The sequence below is a fragment of the Sarcophilus harrisii genome, chromosome 2, assembly GCF_902635505.1.
Source record: "Sarcophilus harrisii chromosome 2, mSarHar1.11, whole genome shotgun sequence".
Lineage (NCBI taxonomy): Eukaryota > Metazoa > Chordata > Mammalia > Dasyuromorphia > Dasyuridae > Sarcophilus > Sarcophilus harrisii.
In genome coordinates, this window is record NC_045427.1 from 560,768,783 (window position 1) to 560,788,474 (window position 19,692).

At 35.8% G+C, this 19,692-nt stretch overlaps 1 protein-coding gene across 3 annotated transcripts in view; it reads left to right on the top strand.

Annotated features, from left to right (window-relative positions):
- Positions 1 to 19,692, top strand: part of CFAP58 (cilia and flagella associated protein 58) — a 109,667-nt gene that overhangs the window by 43,399 nt on the left and 46,576 nt on the right. For all 3 annotated transcript variants that reach the window (XM_031955806.1, XM_031955804.1, XM_031955805.1), the window contains exons 12-15: positions 2,861 to 3,001; positions 3,270 to 3,493; positions 6,129 to 6,240; positions 11,732 to 11,836. In XM_031955806.1, the coding sequence (XP_031811666.1) occupies positions 2,861 to 3,001; positions 3,270 to 3,493; positions 6,129 to 6,240; positions 11,732 to 11,836 (582 nt within the window). The remainder of the gene's footprint in view (positions 1 to 2,860; positions 3,002 to 3,269; positions 3,494 to 6,128; positions 6,241 to 11,731; positions 11,837 to 19,692) is intronic.

Sequence of the window (19,692 nt, forward strand, 5' to 3'; positions counted from 1 at the left end):
GGAGGCACCTTTTGACAGGGTAGCCCAATTTATTGCTTCTCTATAAGGATGACAGAAGAACAGACTTCATACTCCTTGTCTTCAATTAGTGCCATCAAAAGAGGGAATCATGCTGTTTTTCATACCGTATTTCTTTTGTCAATTGCCTGCTAAGTTTGATCGACTCCTTGTGGTTCTGAGCATCATCAGCACATTATGGTTATGACAGGATGTCAATAGATTTTAGCAAAGTTGATGAATTTGGGCTTATATATCCCAGACTTATTTTGTCAGCAGTGAAGGAACCATCTGATTTGGAATATATGCCTTTCAGTCCTAACTAGTCCCTGATTCTGTCTAGTCACCTCCAAATAATCCTGCATTACTTTGACAGTTCTTTGATTTCTGGTGAATAATTCAGCAGCAAATATTATCTGTTCAGAAACAAGTATCACATTAGTCTCAGTCTTTAGGGCACAGTATCCTTTAAGCTAATCCACTCTGTCTCATTTCATGGCTTGGGGAGCAATAGCAGAAGAAGAGAACCTAATTATTCTGTAGCAAGAAAGCTCAATTAGTCCTGTTTGCTCTGCTGAGAAAGAAGCAGGCAGTTTTGGTAAAACATAGAATAATTGATAGCCTCCTGTGTATGAATAAGAAGAGTCTTATGAATGGTTTTCCTAAGGTATCTGATTTATCTCTAAATAAGATGGGAATATTCAAGTGCAGAGACAATGAAGAAGCTACTGTGTTTCAACAGCTCTTGATCACTGCCTGCTGAAGCTGTGTCATCCCAGCAGATGTTAAGAACTACAAACATCTCTTAGAACATGACTCCAATTGGATGGATTTTGGGGGCAAACTAGAAATAGTTAACTGTACACAATAATACAGATTTATAACTACTAAATGCATAACACCCAAGATTTTTGTTTGCTGACAGCATCTAATGCCATATCTAATTTACAGCTTATATATCTATAACATAAGGAGACCACTCAAAATTGTGGTATATTATAAAAAAGAATTATGTAGCAGTACCAAATACATAAACAGTTTTACATTTTTGGACAGATACTTTTACATGCTGTTGATTGTATTTTAATATAATAGGGCTTACATTTTGTACTCTTGATGGATTCAGATCAGCTCTTGCTACTTAGTAAAATGGAAGTAAATGTTACACATCTGGGAAAATAAAAGTTTTATTAAAGAAAACATGAATTGAGCAGGTATTTTATTGCTGTAGTCTCTGTCATATGATGTGAAATTTGAATTGTGAATTCAATTGTGAAAATTGAAATGTTGATCTTCCACCCTTTTTCTTTTCCCTTGCAGAAGTAAAACTTAGATTAGATTGCCTATGAAACGTTTCTTTTTGTTTGTCTCTAGACCAAAGTATATGTCATGAATGAACAAACAATATCTTGTTTTGCCTTATTTTCATGGTTTTTGGTTGCGTTTAGTTTGTAAAGATATATCTGGAATATCTTCTGTTTGAATAAGTTTGAGGTATGAAATTTGTGATTTTTGTGACCCTTCTGTTTTACAGGTAGAATCTAGGTAGAGATGAGCCCTAGGACTGATAGCATATAAAGACCTTTCTATAATGTGTCTGGGGAACTTCTCTAAAATTGTCCTTGAAAAAATGATTACCACTGTTTCTCTGATTCTCCCGATTTCATCATGTAACACTTTTTTGTTTTGACATCTTAACCTCAGTTTTCAGAATCTCCTGTAATTCTAAGATGAACTCATGCCTTGTTATCAGGCATTAAAGCTAAGATTTTGATTTGGAATATTTACTGATCTTTTTAGTCTTGTCTAAGAACCTCTCATTGCCATACTATTCTTTTGGGTGATATTAGATTGACATGGGGAAGACAGATTAAAAATGTATGGGAATATTATTCATAAAATTATTTTACTAAGCTAATTGCAAGTCCACTTTTATGCTTAGAACAGGCCTCTCACCTGAACTTTGCTAATTATTACAAATCTAGTCCTTATTTCATCTCCTTTGTGAAATTATTACTAATATCTAAACTTTGTGACCTTTCCTTATGTTTAGATCGTGTTTATTTTGTCATTCAATTTTTATTTATCAGATGCTGCATTTTGTTAACTTTTCATATATGCACATATCTAATCATCCCTGCTTTGATTGTAAGTTTCCTGAGAACAGAGGCTATGTCTTACTTATCTTTTTATCCCCTTCAGTTCTTAGCATGGTGCTTCACACATAGTAAGTACAAGAGTATATTTGTTGCAAGCGTATATATGTCATAAAATGGGGTATGTTTTATTTTCTCAATTAAATTGCATGTGCATTGAGAGCAGAGCCTGTATTTCTTCCCCCTACCCCCAGTTCTCATGATGACTTAAACATAGTTGATTTTATTAGACATTTGGTTGAATTTTTGTTTATAACCCAAGTGGCCCCCAAAGTCAACTTGCAAGTGTATAAGACCAATATGTTAACTTTATAATGTAATATCCCTATGTCCTCAGCATGATTCTTTATATATATATTATGTAAATTCCCTTGGTAGTTAGTTGTAATGCTGTAAAATGCTGCTGAATATGAAGGGAGACCACCACTCCACATATATGGCAAAATGTTAGAAATTCTTCCTGGGCACAGTTCACAGAATAAACATGTTAACTGTAATGTGCATTACTACACTACCTTATTTGTGTTTTTGTGCTGGGTTTATGTTCTTTCAGTTTTGTCTTTGCTCATGTGAATGATTAGAGCCATGTTGAATGAACCAATCTAGAAATGTTTGTGAAGCTCAATGATGCATCTAAATCCTGGTCCTCAATTCATACTTTGGGTGCTTACTAAGCAAAATTTATCTGGGTCTTTTGTTCCTGTCAGGCTGAACTGCAGAAACTGAGACAACAAGCCCTTGAGACGAAACACTTTATTGAAAAACAAGAAGCCGAGGAGAGAAAACTCCTGAGAATAATCACTGAGGCTGATGCTGAGAGATTGAGGCAGAAGAAGGAGCTGGAGCAGGTGGGAAGACTATTCATCAAGAAATAAAGGTGTTTGAGTCAACAATAGTCACTTTTTCTCTCTAAACTTTTCATCTCTATGGAAAGAATAGTTCCATCTATATATCTTTCATTTGTCTCATATGAAATATACTATCTGCAGTGCTTATTGCAGAGGAGACACTTCATCAAATGCTTTCTTACTTGGTTGATGACTCTGTCTTATTAAAACTGGCATTTCTTTCCAGTTACTAACATTGTTCATGGTACTATGTTTCTTCCTTTTCTAGGTCATAAGTGAGCGAGATATTTTGGGATCTCAGCTGGTGAGGCGGAATGATGAGCTTGCTTTGCTCTATGAGAAGATCAAAATCCAGCAGTCTGTACTGAACAAAGGAGAAAATCAGTACAACCAAAGAATAGAAGACATGCGCATTCTCAAACTGGAGATCAAGAAACTGAGAAGGGAAAAGGGCATTCTTGCCAAAAGTGTGGCAAATGTGGAAGAACTCAGGTTGAGATACCCCAAACATATTTCCTTAGCAATCACGGTCATATTACCATATAGTGAATAATTGAAACAATTGATTTTTACTTTCATTTATCCAGACATATCTTTACTAAGTTATCAGAAGGAAACCCAGGATATCATAAAATGTTAAGAATATCCTGGAACAAGAAGGACCTTGGAAATTACCTAATTTAACTCTGCCCCCAACATCCCATTTTACAGAGGAGGAAATGGTGTCCAAAAGAGAGCTTTTCTCCAGGTCACTTAGCTTTTGTAAATCATGGAGGCAATAGTAAAACCCTTAGATCTTTTGACACTAATGTTCTTTCCACTATTCTTCATGCTGGATAAAATGTTATGTAAATAATGTCCCATGATAACCTTTATAAATTTTCTTTTTGTGGGTTTATATATAGAATTGAAGGAGAAACAAAATATAATCCTAACATCATTGAAAGCAATGTTTATTTTCAACATCCATTTAAAAAAATTGAGTTCTAAATTCTCTCAGTCCCTTCCCCAACCATTGAGAAGGCAAGCAATTATACATGGGAAATCGTGCAAAAATATTTTCCTATTTCAATGTAGCAAAAAAGGAAAAAAATAGAAAAAAGTAGAAAACAATGTTTCCTTAGGTTTGTTGTTGCTGAATTTTGTTGAGTCATTTTACTGTGATCTCTTTTGGAGTTTCCTTGGCAAAGTTCTTACAATGATTTGCCATTTCCTTCTCTAGCACCTTTTATAGATGAAGAGGTTGAGGCAAACAGGATTAAATGACTTGGATCACTCAACTAATAAGTGTCTGAGATTAAATTTGAATTGAAGTCCTCTTAAAATCCAGGTCCACCCCTATATCCACTGTACCACTCACAATTTTTGAGACTCTGTCTCAGAGACTGTTTCTGTTCTATCCCACTTCTGTTTTGCCTTTGAGTACTTTTTCTGATGGAATGTTTTACAAAATTTTTCCTTATATAAATTGTATTACCTCTTTGGGAAAACATTTCTATGGTTTATATAGATAACCTGGCACTTTCAAAAACTGGAAGAGGTCCTGGACTTTTTCAGTAGCTCTTCCTATTACTTGCAGATTCCTGGGGAAGAATCAGAAGTCAAAAGATTCATTAGTTGCAAACAAGGGAATATTTTGAATTTATTGCCCAAATTCATTGGATTAAAAAACTAATTTTGACATTTAAGTCCAAGAAATGTTTTAAGGAATTGTATGTTGCTTACCATTAGATCAATTCTAGAAACTCCACATTTAATGAAGTCTTATGCCCATCACTAGGGCTGCCAACTATAGATGTGATTTTTGTCATCTGCACTGCGAATCTAATTTGACTGGTTCTTCAGGTATTATTTCTGGTCTGCCTCAATGGACTTTTTGTCCTTACTCTCCATCTCTTACTAAGACTGTGGCAAATTGTGGGAACATTTTCAATATATACTTTGAATTCTAAGCAATCAAATCTAAATTGGCTTTTGAGTGAACATATTACAGTTAATTTTAATGATTTATCTTGCTAATAAGGGGAAGGTGTATTATTAGTTTGAATGAAGGCTTGATATTAGCTTTCTGCATGTCAATGGTAGAAGGGCACAGATAATAATATCTTTGCTATTCTTTGTCATCAGTGTTTGCCTTCATCCTCCATCATTCTTCAAGCTTCCCATGAATGCTATGGGTAGCATCCATAGTAAGGCACAGTGTAGTTGGAAAAAAACTGAATTTTAGTCCTTTGCTACATAAATTAGTTTTAGTTGTCCTGTTTTCTTTTTGAGAGTCCCCCCTCCCCACAATATATAATAAGAAGGAATTGTGCAAAATGACTCATAAGGCCTCATTTGACTATTAAAATTCTGTGATTCAAATTGAGATTAATGAGATCCATTAATTAACAATTTCTATGTAGCTTTTCGGTGAGTTTTAGAACCAGACTCGTATTATAAGGAGGTAGCTTAGGGATTATTCTTGCTGTTTTTAAGCATCTTTTTGAGTTGCCTAGGATTTGGTTTTGAAAAACAAACTGAAAACAACAACAACAAAAATCCACAAGTGCATTGCTTCCATTAAGAAGATATTGGGAAAGATAGCACAACAATTTAGAGTTGTATAGGTTTTTTTGGGCTGCAGTGCAAAGAATTTTGGAATTAGAAGCTGAAGGCTCAAACCCTACATTTGATGCTACCTATATGACCAGGGGTAAGTCAGTCAATTTCCTTAGGCTACAGTTTACTTATCTGGAATGTAAGAGTTTGATTAGTTGACCCCTGAAATTTCTTTTGCTTCAATGTCTGATCCTTTGATTCTTCATCACTGGAGCTTAGTACCAGGAAGCCAGATGCCTTGAATTGAAAATACAGATTTATTATTCCATTGGGTACGGGTGTTGTCATGAACTCTCAAATTACAGTTATAACAGCTCATTTGCTTCTGATTTTTTTTTCATAAATCACAAAATTGTTAAACCAAGTGATGAAATTGGGTTACTCTGATAGCGAATAGGTATATCTGGATCTTAAAAGTCTTTCTTAAATCCAAGTTTTCTTCTGAGATTTCTTACATCGAATATTGTGGTGATGTAATACTCAAATTGCTACCAGTTTCTTGATTGAAGAGACTTTGTCTTTTCAGGCAGGAGCTTTTTCACATGCAAAGAGAATTCTTAAAGGAAAGGACCCGCTGCCGAGCCCTGGAGGAAGAACTGGAGAACCCCATGAATATACACAGATGGAGAAGACTGGAGGTAACATCTGGCAGAGGATTATTCCATTTCCAACTCTGTTCCTCTACCCCACACACATTTTCTAACCTAGAGCACAACATGAAACATGGCTTTGTTTAATGCTATGTAAATTGTCGTAATAGAAGAAGGGTGGGTGAAATGTAAATTGGGCTGTTCCAGAGCCAGATGGCTCAATCAGGTTTTGTTTAAGAAGTCTCTGGCAAAATTGCCTACTTGGAGGCTTACAAAGATGTTCAAACTCAAGGCATCACCTACCACTCTATTGTCATTGTTTAGGTTGTTTTCTACCAGTTAACTTTTGTTCTGGCTACCATTTTATGATTGTACTAGCCAGTGGTATATGTATATTGTACTAGCTTTCATTTGGGCTTTGCATCCTTTTCTTTCTTGTAGATGCAGACATCACTTTAATTAGTGTCCTCCCTCACTTTGTCAAGGACTAATAGATAGATAAAATGTTCATTCAATGCTTACAATGTGCCAGGTACTAGTACAAATACAAAAACCAATGTTTTGTTATTAACTAAGGCCCTTCTCTTTAAGATTTTTCAAAAGTTTCATTATTAGATAACATAAAACAATTTTATTTTAATTTTATGTCTTCCTGATTTTCATGATCATTACCACCAGAGCACCACCACAGATATTGTATTAAATCAAGAAAAACATACAGATGAAATTGAGAGGCAGATTATGTCTATTCAAGAAGATGATGAGTGCCTCCTTTTAGTAGTTTCCCCCAATGCACATGTAAGAAAGGTGCCTGAGAGTAACTGAACAACTCAAGAGTTAAAAGAATATGAATATTTTGATGCAAGGAAAATGGAAATAATGGGAGAAATTAGCCAAATAGATTTCAGGAAGTAATTTTAAAAAAAATTTAATGAAGAAAGTATTAAGGGTAATGTTTAATAAATTGTTATGTAAATAGGAGGCCTGAATTTTAACAACATTTAGGTCTTCCAAGAGACACTGCCAAACATAGTCCAAATGCATGAATATCAGTTGGCTCTGTTGGATATCTTTTAAATAAAGTCAGAGCCAACTGAAATTTCTTAATTTTTTTTATCCTTTCCTCCAAAACTCATTCATCCCTAATCAAATTCTTAGTGGCTTAGGTGTTTTACCAAATGAGTGACAATCTGGATGCTCTTGAAGACATGTACTTGGAAACTGTGAATTCATTTACTGACAAGATTGTTCATTCCTTGTGCTTCTGTTCATGCTTCTACAAAGCATAATTCCATATCAGTGTCTCTCAACAAAAGAGAAAATGGAAGCTTTGAAAAGATTTTGAAAATATTTAGATGGATATTTTTTGAGAGGACTTCATTAAATTGTCACATCAGGTCAGTTGAAAGTCCAGAGAATAATTACTGATTTTTATTTCTGTGCCATGAGTTTAGATTGAGAATAGATAAGTTATTGGAAGGTCAGCCTTCTGTGTCATGAGCCTACATTAGAACTAAATGTTGTGGTCACAGGCAGCTACCGATTATCAGAAATACACTTACCAGAAATCCATCCTACGCCTAATGTGCTCTAGATAAAGGATTTGCAAGATGTTAGCTCCCTTTTGGGGGTAGCTTTCCATGATCTCATCTGCCCATACCTTTATGATTCTTTCTGGTGTTAAGATGAGGTTCCATACACTAGCATACCAAAGTTCAAAGGGAAGCATGGGATCACAGATAGAATCTATCTAGTTCAAGCCCTTATCTCTAGAGATAAGGATGTTTTCCTCAGCTATTCCTTGGGCACCTTGGGTTCTTTCCTTACCATAAGTACTTGCTGTAATTATACCATAAGAATTATGAGTTTTACTAGTATATGACACTTTGAGAATAGGGATAGAATTTCACTATCCCCAGTGCCTATCACAGAGTAGATCTTTAATAAATACTTGTTGATTTATTGATATCTTATATGACTAACCTATTCTTCCTTTTGAGGAACTCCTGACAGTTTTTTAAGTGTTTTTGGCAAGAGCAAGATTGATACTGGTAGATATAAAATTGACTTTTAACCTTCCCTAGGAAAGAGGCATCTTGGTTTAATAGAGTACAGCATTTGAGATCAGGAAGATATGAATTAGGATCATGCCTCAGATACTTCTTGACTCTGACCCTAGGAAATCATTTAACAAGTCTCTCTCTCTGTCTGTCTCTGTCTCTGTCTGTCTCTCTGTCTCTGTCTCTGTCTTTCTGTCTTTCTCTCTCGATTTCCTCATCTGCAAGATGAGGATAATGAGACCCTCTACTTCATATTAGGATCAAATGAAATAATATGTGTAAAGTATTTGGAAATCTTAGTGTCACATAAATGTTAATAAGGTCACCAAAAACCTTATTAAGTGCTTATTTTATTGGAAGTGTAATGATAACTATTGATACAAATAAAGACCAAAAATAGTATTTGTTTTCAAAGAGCCACTATCTAATGGAGGAGACAAATGTACAAATAAGATTTAAGTAGGATAAACTGGGGCTACACTCAGGGAATGAGGAGGACTAGGAAAGGCTTCTTGCAGAAGGTGGGATTTTAGCTGAGACTTAAAGGAAGCTAAGTCTAGCCAGGAGATAAAGATGAGGAGGAAGAATATTCAGTGAAAGTGCACCGAGTTTGGAGATGGAATATTATATTTGATAAACAGCAAAGAGCAGTGTCATTAGTCTGCAGTTATATGGAGTGAACTAAATAGAAGGCCACCAGAAAGGCAGGAAAGTGCCAAGCTATGAAAAGCTTCGAATGCCAAACAGGATTTTATATTTAATCCTAGAAAGGTGATAGGCAGTCAGTGGAGTTTATTGATTGAGAGATGACATGGTCAGATCTACCTTTTAGGAAGATCAATTTGATATCTGAGTAAAGGGTGGATGGGGGTGGGGAGAGATTTGAGGTAGATCACCCAGCAAGCTTTTGCAGTAGTTCAGGTGCAAGGTGATGAGGGTAGTTATAGTGTCAGAGGAGAGAACTGCATGCCTGAGAAATGTGACACAGTAGCTGGTGACAGGACTTGGCTTTCATTTTTTATGAAGGGAGGAGAGAGACTGCTGGCTTGTGAGTTTGGGTAACTGGGAGCATGGTAGTGCCCTCAAGAATAACAGGAAGGTTGGGACAAAGAGAAAATAGTGAATTGAGTTTTGGACATGTGTATGGAATAGTTGGAGATCTCTAATAGGCAGTTGGATTTGTGAGACTGGATGTTAGGAGACAGGTCAAGTTTGGAGATTTGAGGATCCTTCAGCTTAGAGATGATGACTGAATTTAAAGAAACTGATGCAATCATTAAATAGAAGATTCCAGAGGGAAAAGAGAAAAGATTCTAGGATAGTACCTTGAGGAGGGACCCTTGTGGTGAGAGGCCTGGATGAAGATACATAAAAGAAACAGGTGTATTTGGACATAGGGAAAGAACCAGGAGAGGGTAGTATCAGGAAAACCTATGGAGAAGAGAAGATCAAAGATAAGAAGTGGACATGTCAAGAGGTCAAGGATAAGGATTGAGAAAAGGTCATTAGGTTTGGCAATGAAGAAATCACTGATGAATTAGGAGAGAGAATTCTCAGCTGAAGACTGTAAGTTCAGAAATGGGACTTTTAGAAAGTTAAGAGAAGAGAGCAATTGGAGATATTAATTGTAGACAAGTTTTTTCAAAGAATTTAACTACAAAAGGGAAGAAAAATATGGGGTGATAATTAGTAGGGATGAATAGAACAAGTGAGGGTTTCTGGGAGGATGGGGAGACATGAGTGGGTTTATACATAAGTAGAAAAACTATCAGTAGGTGGAGAGAAACTGAAGATGTGGGAAAGTAGGGATAATATAAGGGCCAATCAGCTAGAGAAGAATGGAGGCAATGTCATCATTTTTGCATGAAAAACACTGTTTTGGCAAAAAAAGACTACCCCTTTTCATGAAACAGGTGAAAGAGGTAGTAGTAGAAGGTATCTAAATGATGTGATGTGAGAAGAAGTGGATAAGAAGGAATTCTTGGTGAATGGTCTTATTTTATCCATGAAATATGAGGCAAAGTACTCAAATAAGAGGGCTGGAGGAGAGGGAACAGTGGGAAGTTTGAGGAAGGATGAAAATATTTGAAAAACTACTGTGGTGAGTGAGATATTGACTCAGGATAGCGTAAAAGGGTTGTCTTGCTGTAGTGAGGGACCTGTTGAGGTTATATAACATAAATTTGTAGTGCACCCCACTCAGTATAATTTTGTGATTTTCCTCCAGTAAAAGCAGTAGATAGTGGGATTAATCTATGCCTAAGGCTTGATAGGGCCAAATTATTATTTGAATAAAAGTACAAGGGAATCATGAGAAAGGGGATCATGTAGAGTTGGATAACATAATAAACTACAATAAATTAATAGCTGGGATTGTGGAAGAGACTATGAAACTGGCACTGAATTCATTGAGAAAGGAGGGTAAGTGTGTCCTGATTGTCAATAGGTAACAACTGTCAGAATCTTGGTTGGGCAATAAATAGGGATTAAATGAATCTCTAAGGAAGAAAGGTTACTCTGTGAAAGTAGTAGCAAAGGAGTCTAGCAAGAGGAAGAAGGGAGTATTCTGATTCCCCTGCCGTAGCCAGTGACTAGGGGTGATGCGGGGAGATGGCCAGAGAAGCTATTGTGTTGTCAGGAGGGAGCCAGGTCTCAGTGAGCACAAGAAGATGGAAAGAGTGAAAAAGGAAAAGATTTAAGAGGAAAGCAGATTTGTTGTCTTTGCAGCAGGCTCTCCAGAGAGCACAGTGGAAGGAGTGTGAAGGTGTGAGGGAGGGAGTATAAAGCTTTAAAGTGGGAATTTGGGAGGTTTGAAAAAGTGGCTAGTCATTGATAGAGAAGGGGATTGGAATGATAGCTGGGAGCAAAGAAAAATTAGAAGGGGGAGAAATGAATTATTAAATAAATTAGAAGGGGGAGTATGAATATAGGCAGCAATAATTGTTGCCACAGGTAGGTGTCACCCTAAAACTTTAGGCAGTGGTGTATACCTGGAAGGGAGGTATTGGGAAAGACAACTGGTGTGGGGTGGTGTGGGGGGCTAGAGACAGTAGGGGGATTATGACCAATGACTGGTTATCAGTGAGGCTCTTGTTACTAATATCTGATCTTAGCTTCCAAAGTTTAGGGTTCAGGTCCTGCCTTTGATACAAGCTGGCTTTGTCAGCTGCTTGACATCTGAACCCCATCTCCTTTCCTATAAAGCATAACTGTTGGACTAAATGGTCTCCATGGTCCCTTCCAGCTCCGAATATGTGATCTTCCTGTAAAAGACTCTCTATTCACAACCTGATAACTGAAAACCAGCCAAGTAAAGGTTTGTGACTATGTCTCACTGGTGCTCTGGTGCGAGGGCTGTGGGGGCAGATACCCTGCTCCCTCTTAAAAAGTCTGGGGACTTAGAATCTGAAAACAGCACTTGTGCTTCTGGGATGCTGACTGATGGCGCTGAATGCTCTTTTGTGGTTTCTTTTGAACAGGCCAGTGACCCCAGTACTTTTGAACTGATACAGAAGATCCACACGCTGCAGAAACGCCTCATCAGCAAGACTGAAGAAGTAGTAGAAAAGGAGCTACTCCTTCAGGTAGGGTTGTTGCCCTTGGATTTTACTGATATTCTCGGCCTGGGCCTGTCCCTGCTGCTCTCGGGGGGATGATGCTCATAGTGTCCACATCTGTGGTGGTGAGCATGGCTTGCTTGATAGTGACCAGCAGATGGCGACAGAGACCCACAGATGGAATATCAGCCTGGCTGATTGCTCTCGTGCTGGGTTCATTGATAGCTAGAGGATTCTGGAAAACAAAGTGAAAGGCCACACTTGTTTGGACTGTAGAGATGGGTTTCTAGCTCTCTCTGCTGAGGAGTGCTGGGGATGTCTTCACCGCAGTTTTAATTCGGGTAACGAACTATCCTTGTACTTAACTGATTTGGCCTTAGACCTCAATCTTTTGAGTAAGATAGAACAAATGAAAAATGATTGGGGTGGAGGCAATTATCTCAAGGTCTTTGGCTTGGCAAGTGTGGGTCCCTCACCAATGCCACAGTCAGCTTGCCAACTGTACATCAAGCAAGAATGAATCTGGGAATTTTTTGTTTTACACAATTAAAAAAAATCCTCCCCAGAATGATATAAGTGCTTTCCGGTTTTCCTTCTTGGTCTATGAGACTGTTTCCCCCAACTATGGTATTGGTTTTTGTGAAAAAAATGATGGTAAGGAATGAATCATCTCTCTTACAGCTACTGGTAGAAATTGGGGGAAAAGAGACATACCAAGATATTGCTATAACTGTCCAGAGCCATATGTGTTAATTTGTAGGCCAGAAATGTCAGAAAGAATCCATTTTAGGATATGGATTAAGAAAAAGTCATTAGGTTTGACAATTAAGAGAATCAGGCTTTCACTATCTCTGATCCCTGGCCTGGACTCTCAATTAAATTATGCCTGAGAGTAAACTTAGGCTGAGGTGAAATGGAATATGGTCTTGACCACCACTCTGAGTTTTATAGATATCCTAAAGCATTCCCAAAGCATTTTAGCAGTGGCAGAGGAAAGATCAGAATTCAGAAAAATGGAAGCTTGGAAGTCTTTATTCAAATCAGTTAGTTAGTCCTCAAGTAATATCTTCATCAAGTCAGGCTACTCTCCAGACAGACTGACCTGCTCTGTAAATGACATGTGCAGTCTCCTGGGACTGAAACATCCCAGAAATCCACTTATGTCATTCTTAGAGAAAAAATTCTGGGTGATTCAATGGATTTAAAATTTTTCCTTCTGGTGGTAACATCAAAATGTTAGGAAAAAATGCTCTGCACCTAATAGAAAATGCTGCAATTAGAAATGATGTGTTTGGTTGAATTGTAGATTGTATAAAAATTCCTTTTAAAAAATGGTTGATATTTTACTTCTGTAAGAAGGGGTTTTAAGGAAATAAACAGGTCCCTTCCCTCTCTTGCTGCTTGTATAGTGGGAGGACAAGCTATGCTCAATGAAATAATAACTTCCTTGATGGTGATTGGTTAGATTCATCTAGAGGATAATAGGTGAGCCTTTAAGGGGTTTTTTAAGGAGAATTCATGTTTTAATGTCTTTATGTTTTGTTATTAATGTCGGTCTTTGCAGTGGTCTAGAATTTACAGAAGACTTAGATATACTTTTAATTCTGATGCCTTTATCTTTGTGTATGTGTGTGTGTGTGTGTGTGTGTGAGAGAGAGAGAGAGAGAGAGAGAGAGAGAGAGAGAGAGAGAGAGAAAGAGAGAGTGAGAGAGAGAGAGAGAGAGAGTTAAGATATTATGAATATATTAAGGTAACTGGATATCTCAAGTTCTTTGTTTAAGGATGGGATTTGAGAAAGGTGCCTTAGTACTGATGGAAAGGTGCTTTAATAAGGGACTAGAAAGAATGGATAGAATCTCTTGCCCAAGTAAATGAGGACACTTCCATTTCTGAACCTGTTCTGATGATTATTTGTTCCTTTTCTGTTGAAAAGTAGAACCACAGTATCTTACAATTGGAAAGGACCTCATGTACTTGTTAGTACAACTTGTATCCAAACAAGAATCCTCTCTATAATAGGGCTTCTTAAACTCTTTCCACATGCAATCCCTTTTCTCCTGATAAATTTTTATGCAACCCAATCTTGAATCTGAGCTGAGGTGTTTCTGGAAGTATTTGTGCATGTACAATACAAAGTGTACCTGTTATTTGTTCAAAATCAAAGTTCAGTGAAGCTGGGGGATGCACCATGGGCAAGTGCTGCCAGAAACACCTTAGATTCATTACATGCATTTGATTTTGAATTAAATTTTAGTCACTGCCTTCAGAAATTTTTTACTATTGCTAATTTTTTGCAACCCCTCTATTCAGTTATGTGACTCCATATTTAACGAGCTTTGCTCTGTTGCATACTGAAAAGTGATGAAATAAAACCTTTGCTTAATGACTTCCATGAAGTGGGGAGAGGAGGTGGGAGATGACCTACAAACCTCCTGGGACTTCCATTCCACTTTATATATAATTTCTAGGAAGCTTAAATCCTCTTCTGCAATTTCCCTCTATTGTTTCAAATTATATTCTGTGGGGCTAAACAGAAGGAAAAAAAACACACCAAAAATGAATCCCTCTTCCAGATGAGATCCCTTCAAATAATTGAAGATAGCTATAATGTTCTGCCTAAGATTTCTTTTCTCCTATTTTAACATCCCTAGTCATCCTGAACATGATCTCCAAGCCCTTTGTGATCCTTGATGCCCTTCTCTGGACAATCTCTAAATGGGGACTTTAGAACTGAACATAGGCTTACAGAAGTGGTTTGACCAATAAAGAGTATGGCAAGGTTATGAGATCCTTAGTCCTGGATACTGTGCTTCTCTAAATATAGACAAAAATTGCAGTTTCTCTTTTGACCACTGTTTAATATTAAGGAAGCATGATGCAGTGGAATTTTACACAGTTGACTTGTTTTAAGATTGCAGGCTACTGAAACTCTCATTTTTTATATAATCTGCAGTGTGGTCAGATCTTCCCTATCTTGTGAAGTTGGGTTTTTTTAGCCCAAAGTATGTGATTTTTATTTCTTTTATTCAATTTCATCATATTATATTCAGCCCAATATAAGTAATCAGTTAAGGTATGATAATTATTCTTTCTAGCTTTCAGCATGCTGTCTAGATTTTATTAGGTCCATTATAAGAATTGTTAAACAGCATAGATCCTTGGGGCACTTCATTAAAGACTACTTTCTAATTATCAGTGATTATTTTTTAGCCTTTCAACCAATTCCAAATTCACCCGTCCTACTAGAATAGTCCGGATGACTTTCTCAAATTCTTTCTTAAAGTCCGGGTATAATAATGATAGCTACAGCATTCTCTTTACTGTTATAACCGTGAAGTACACTGATTCTGGTGCCTGTTCATAATGAAACCATTCTGGCTAACTCAGAGATTGTGGCTTCCTTTTCTAAATGTTTTTGGTCAACATTCCTTTTTCCAGAGAGCCTACTATCTCTAGAGTCCTTGGTATTTTGTTGTCATAGTCCAAAATTCAGTTCCAGATGATTCAATCTTTTTAAAAATAGAAATTATCTTTTTCAGTTTGGTTTGAATAAACATCAACAAACATGACCTTTTTCATATGCAAAGAACAGGAAAAGAGGGTTACATATGAAACAATGAAACTCATGTATATGTGTATGTGTGTGACTGTACATATATATGCAGATATGTAGCTCTACATATGTATATCTATATATATTTATATATACATATGTATAAATATTACATGGCAGTACATTTCCTGATTGTTTTAATCCCCTTCTAAACTTCCTTCTGCTTTCTTCTGCATATTTCAAAATGCTTTGGCACTCTTTTCCTTTTTGAAAAAAACATGATTACTATCTTTCCAATTCCCCTCACAACTTTGTCCTTACCTCCTCTCAATAAAAATCATTCTTTGTAACATATAAATATAGTCAAATAAAGCAAATTCACACATTGGTCATTTCTGAAAATACATGTACTTATTCCATGCCTGCAGCTTACCACTTCTTTTCTATTTGGTGAGAAGAAGCATATTTGATCATTAGTCTTTCCAAGTTGTAATTAGTCATTTCATTGATCAGGGTTCTTGTTTTTCAAAGTTATTTTTCCTTTATTATATTCATTATTTAAAATGCTCTGACTTCATACACTTCATTTTGTATCAATTCATGCTAGTTTTCCTAACTTTCTTTAAATCTATCTTTTTCATTATTTCCTACAGAGCAATAATGTCATTATATTAATATGTCATAATTTGTTTAGTTGTGGATGAGCACCTACTTTGTTTTCACTTCTTTGGTGCATCAAAAGTGCTGCTATGAGTTTATGACATCACTGGGTCAAGTTTAATGACTTTTGGGGTATACATACTACTCTTCACAATGGATGGACCAACCTACAATTTCAAGTGTACTTTCTCTTTTTTTTTCTTTCTAATCTGATGGGTATGAGATAGAACCTTAGAACTGTTTTAATCTGAAGTTCTCTTATTAGTGACTTGAATATTTTTCATATGATTGTTAGTATTTCTTTTCATATTCTTCATTTGTTCATATTCTTTGATCTTTTTTATTGAGGGAATTTTTCTTATACTTTTATAATTATATCACTTTCCTGTATACTTTGGATACTAGATAATAGAAATTTGTTACAAAATTTTTTCCACTAGTTTACCATATCTCTATTTTATTGACTTTGTGCTAAAACTTTTCAACTTTATGTAATCAGATTTATCCAATTTAACTTTTATATAGCCATCTGTATCTTTCCCCCACCTTTCTATGAAATTTCTCCTTATCCATTATTGTGAAGACCATATTATCTCCTTTTCCTTAATTTGCTTATGATATGACCTTTAATTATATATACATTTGGAGTTCATGCAATATGTAGTGTGAGATATTGATCTAGGTTTAGTTCCTCCCAAATTACTTTCCATTTTCTCAGAATTAAAAAAAACCTAATAACAAACGAACCATATAATTAGTCCTTACATCAGTAGTTGGTGTTCTTAGTTTTAGAGCACAATAAGATGCTATGCTTAATTGCTTTAAGATCTTAAATATCTAATTTATTCCATTCATTAATTTTATATTTTTAAATCAATACCATTTAATTACTTTTTTGTAGTATCATCATCATCATCATCATCATCATCCTTATTATCATCATTGTCATTTATACAGCATTAAAAGATTTGCAAGCCACTTTATAAATATTCTCTCATTTTAAGTTTATAAGAAATCTGGGAGGGTAGGTACTATGATTATCCTTATTTTATAAATTAGGGAACTGAATCAGACAGAAGTTATGACTTGCCTAGGGTCACACAACTAGTAAGTGTCCACGGTCATATTTGAACTCAGACCTTCCTGACTCTTAGTGCAGCATTTAGATTTGGTACTACTAGGCCCCTTTCCTTCCCAATTTTTTTTTATGATCTCCCTTGAGATTCTTAGCTTTCCATTCTTCTAGATGAATTTTACCATTTATTATAATTCCTTTTCACTGGATTTTGTTGATAAATACTGAAAAGCTGATCATTTTTGTGTATCTGTTTATATCTTTGTACTTTAATGGAGTTAATTGTTTTAATGAATCTTCAGGTGAATCTATAGTATTACGTAAATCATATAATCATCTTTAAAATGCAATAATTTTGTTTTTCCTTTGCTTATACTTAATTCATCATTTTCACTTGTCTTATTCCTACAATAGCATTTTTTCACTTAATGATATTTTACTTTTTTCAATTACATGTAAAGATAATTTTCAGCATTCATTTTCTGTAAGATTTTCAGTTCCAATTTTTTTTAATTTTTTTTCCCTTCTCTTTCTTTCCTCTCCTCAAGATAGCAAGTAATTTGATATAGGTTATACATGTACAATCTTTTTAAACATATTTCTGCATTAGTCATGTTGTGTAAAAAATGTCAGAACAAAAGGTAAAAACCATAAGAGAGAAAAAAGCAAATGAAAAATGGTGAAAATAGTATATATGCTTTGATTCATAGTCAAGTCTCCATAGTTCTCTCTCTGGATACAGATAGCATTTTCTATCCCAAGTCAATGGGAATTAGCTTTCCTGAACAATATAATGATCCAAGAGAAGTCTATCAAAATTGATTATCACCTAATCTAAGAAGATCCCCCCCAAAAACATTGGGTACAATGTTCTCCTGATTGTGCTCACTTCACTCAGCAATAGTTCATGTAACTTTTTAGGTTTTTCTGAAATCATACTGCTCATCCTTTATTATAGAACAATAATATTCCATAACATTCATATATCATAACTTATCCAATCATTCCCAGTTGATGGGCATCCATTCAGTTTCTAGTTCCTTGCCATCACCACAAGAGCCACAACAAATATTCTTGTCCATGTAGGTTGTTTTCCTCTTTTATGATCTCTTTGGTATATGGTGGAGCCAGCAGTGGCAATACTGGATTAGAGGGTACTCCACAGTTTTATAACTGGGCATAGTTCCAAATTGCTAGATGTGGCTAGATAAGTTCATAACTCCACCAGCAATGCATTATTAGTGTCCCAGTTTTCCCACATCTTCTCCAATATTTATCATTTTTCTTTTCCTGTCATCTTAGCCAATCTGCTAGATGTGAGATGGCACCTCAAAGTTGTTTTAATTTGTATTTCTTTAATCAGTAGTGATTTAAAGTGGTTTTTTTCATATGACTATAGATTATAAAAGCATTTCAAAAATTATATCAAGTAATAATTGGGACATTGACATTTTTGATTTGCCTATGATCTTATTGGGAATGTCTCTAGTATTTTTCTCTATTATATGTTATGCTAACTCTGGGTTTCATATAGGTGTTGTTTACCATGTTAAAGGAAGTTCCATTTATTTTTATGCTTTAAAATATTTTAAAAATATAAATGGGTATTTTATTTTGTCAGACTTTCCCATAAATTTATTGATATAATCATTTAAATTTTTTTACATTATTGATATGATCCATTATATTTATGATTTTTCTAATACTGAAAAAACCAATTATTGAGCTGTCCCTCCTTTGGCTCTGAATGTACCTAGACAAATACTGCCCTGACCTTCTCTCTGCTTAATGATTGATTGTGGGGTGAACCTGTTCCCAGCTGTTACTCTCAAGAGGCCAAGAAAGAGCCCCTAGATTGGTCTTCAGATTGGTCTAACTACCAATTCTTTGGCCTAGTCCTTCTCAGAGAGCCCACAGCCTCAGGCCCCTGAGGGCCCCTAGCATCTCTGTATTCAGAGTGGCTCTGTTTACTGGCACTTAATGAGTTTCTGCTCCCTCCTTTCCCCACTGCAAGAAAAGAAAAGAAAAGAAAAAATTACCTCTGAGCACCCATAGACTTCTGGTAGTCCTCTTCATTAGATGGAGGAGGAGTTAAACTGGTGTTTTTCTGGTCTTCTTGATCATTATTCCATCTGGGGCTGTTTTCAGTTTTTGTTGTGGTGTTTATGAGGGAGCTGGGCATCTTTTGTAACTTTTCATTTTGCCATCTTCAGCAGAAACCCAAGTGTCTATTTCTATTGCCTTTTAAAAGTACTTCAGCTTCCAAGGCCGTAAGCCTTAGAAACAAAAGGTTTTCTGGGTGTCAGGGTCATATCCAAAGCATGCCTGCTTCAGCCTCTTTCTCGTCATTCCAATTATTTCCCCCCCAAAATCCTTCAATTTTTATAATTTATAAAAACTGAGAATATTCTCTAAGAAATGATGTGATTGATATTTATAAACACCCATGCACAAATAGTGCTTATCTCATTATAGAAAAGTTAATGTAAAATAAGAACATCATTGTATAGTAATTTCTAGATTGAGAGTTAGAAGACCTTGGTTCTAGTACCAGCTTTGTCACTAATCTGTTTGATCTTGGACAAGTCATTTCTC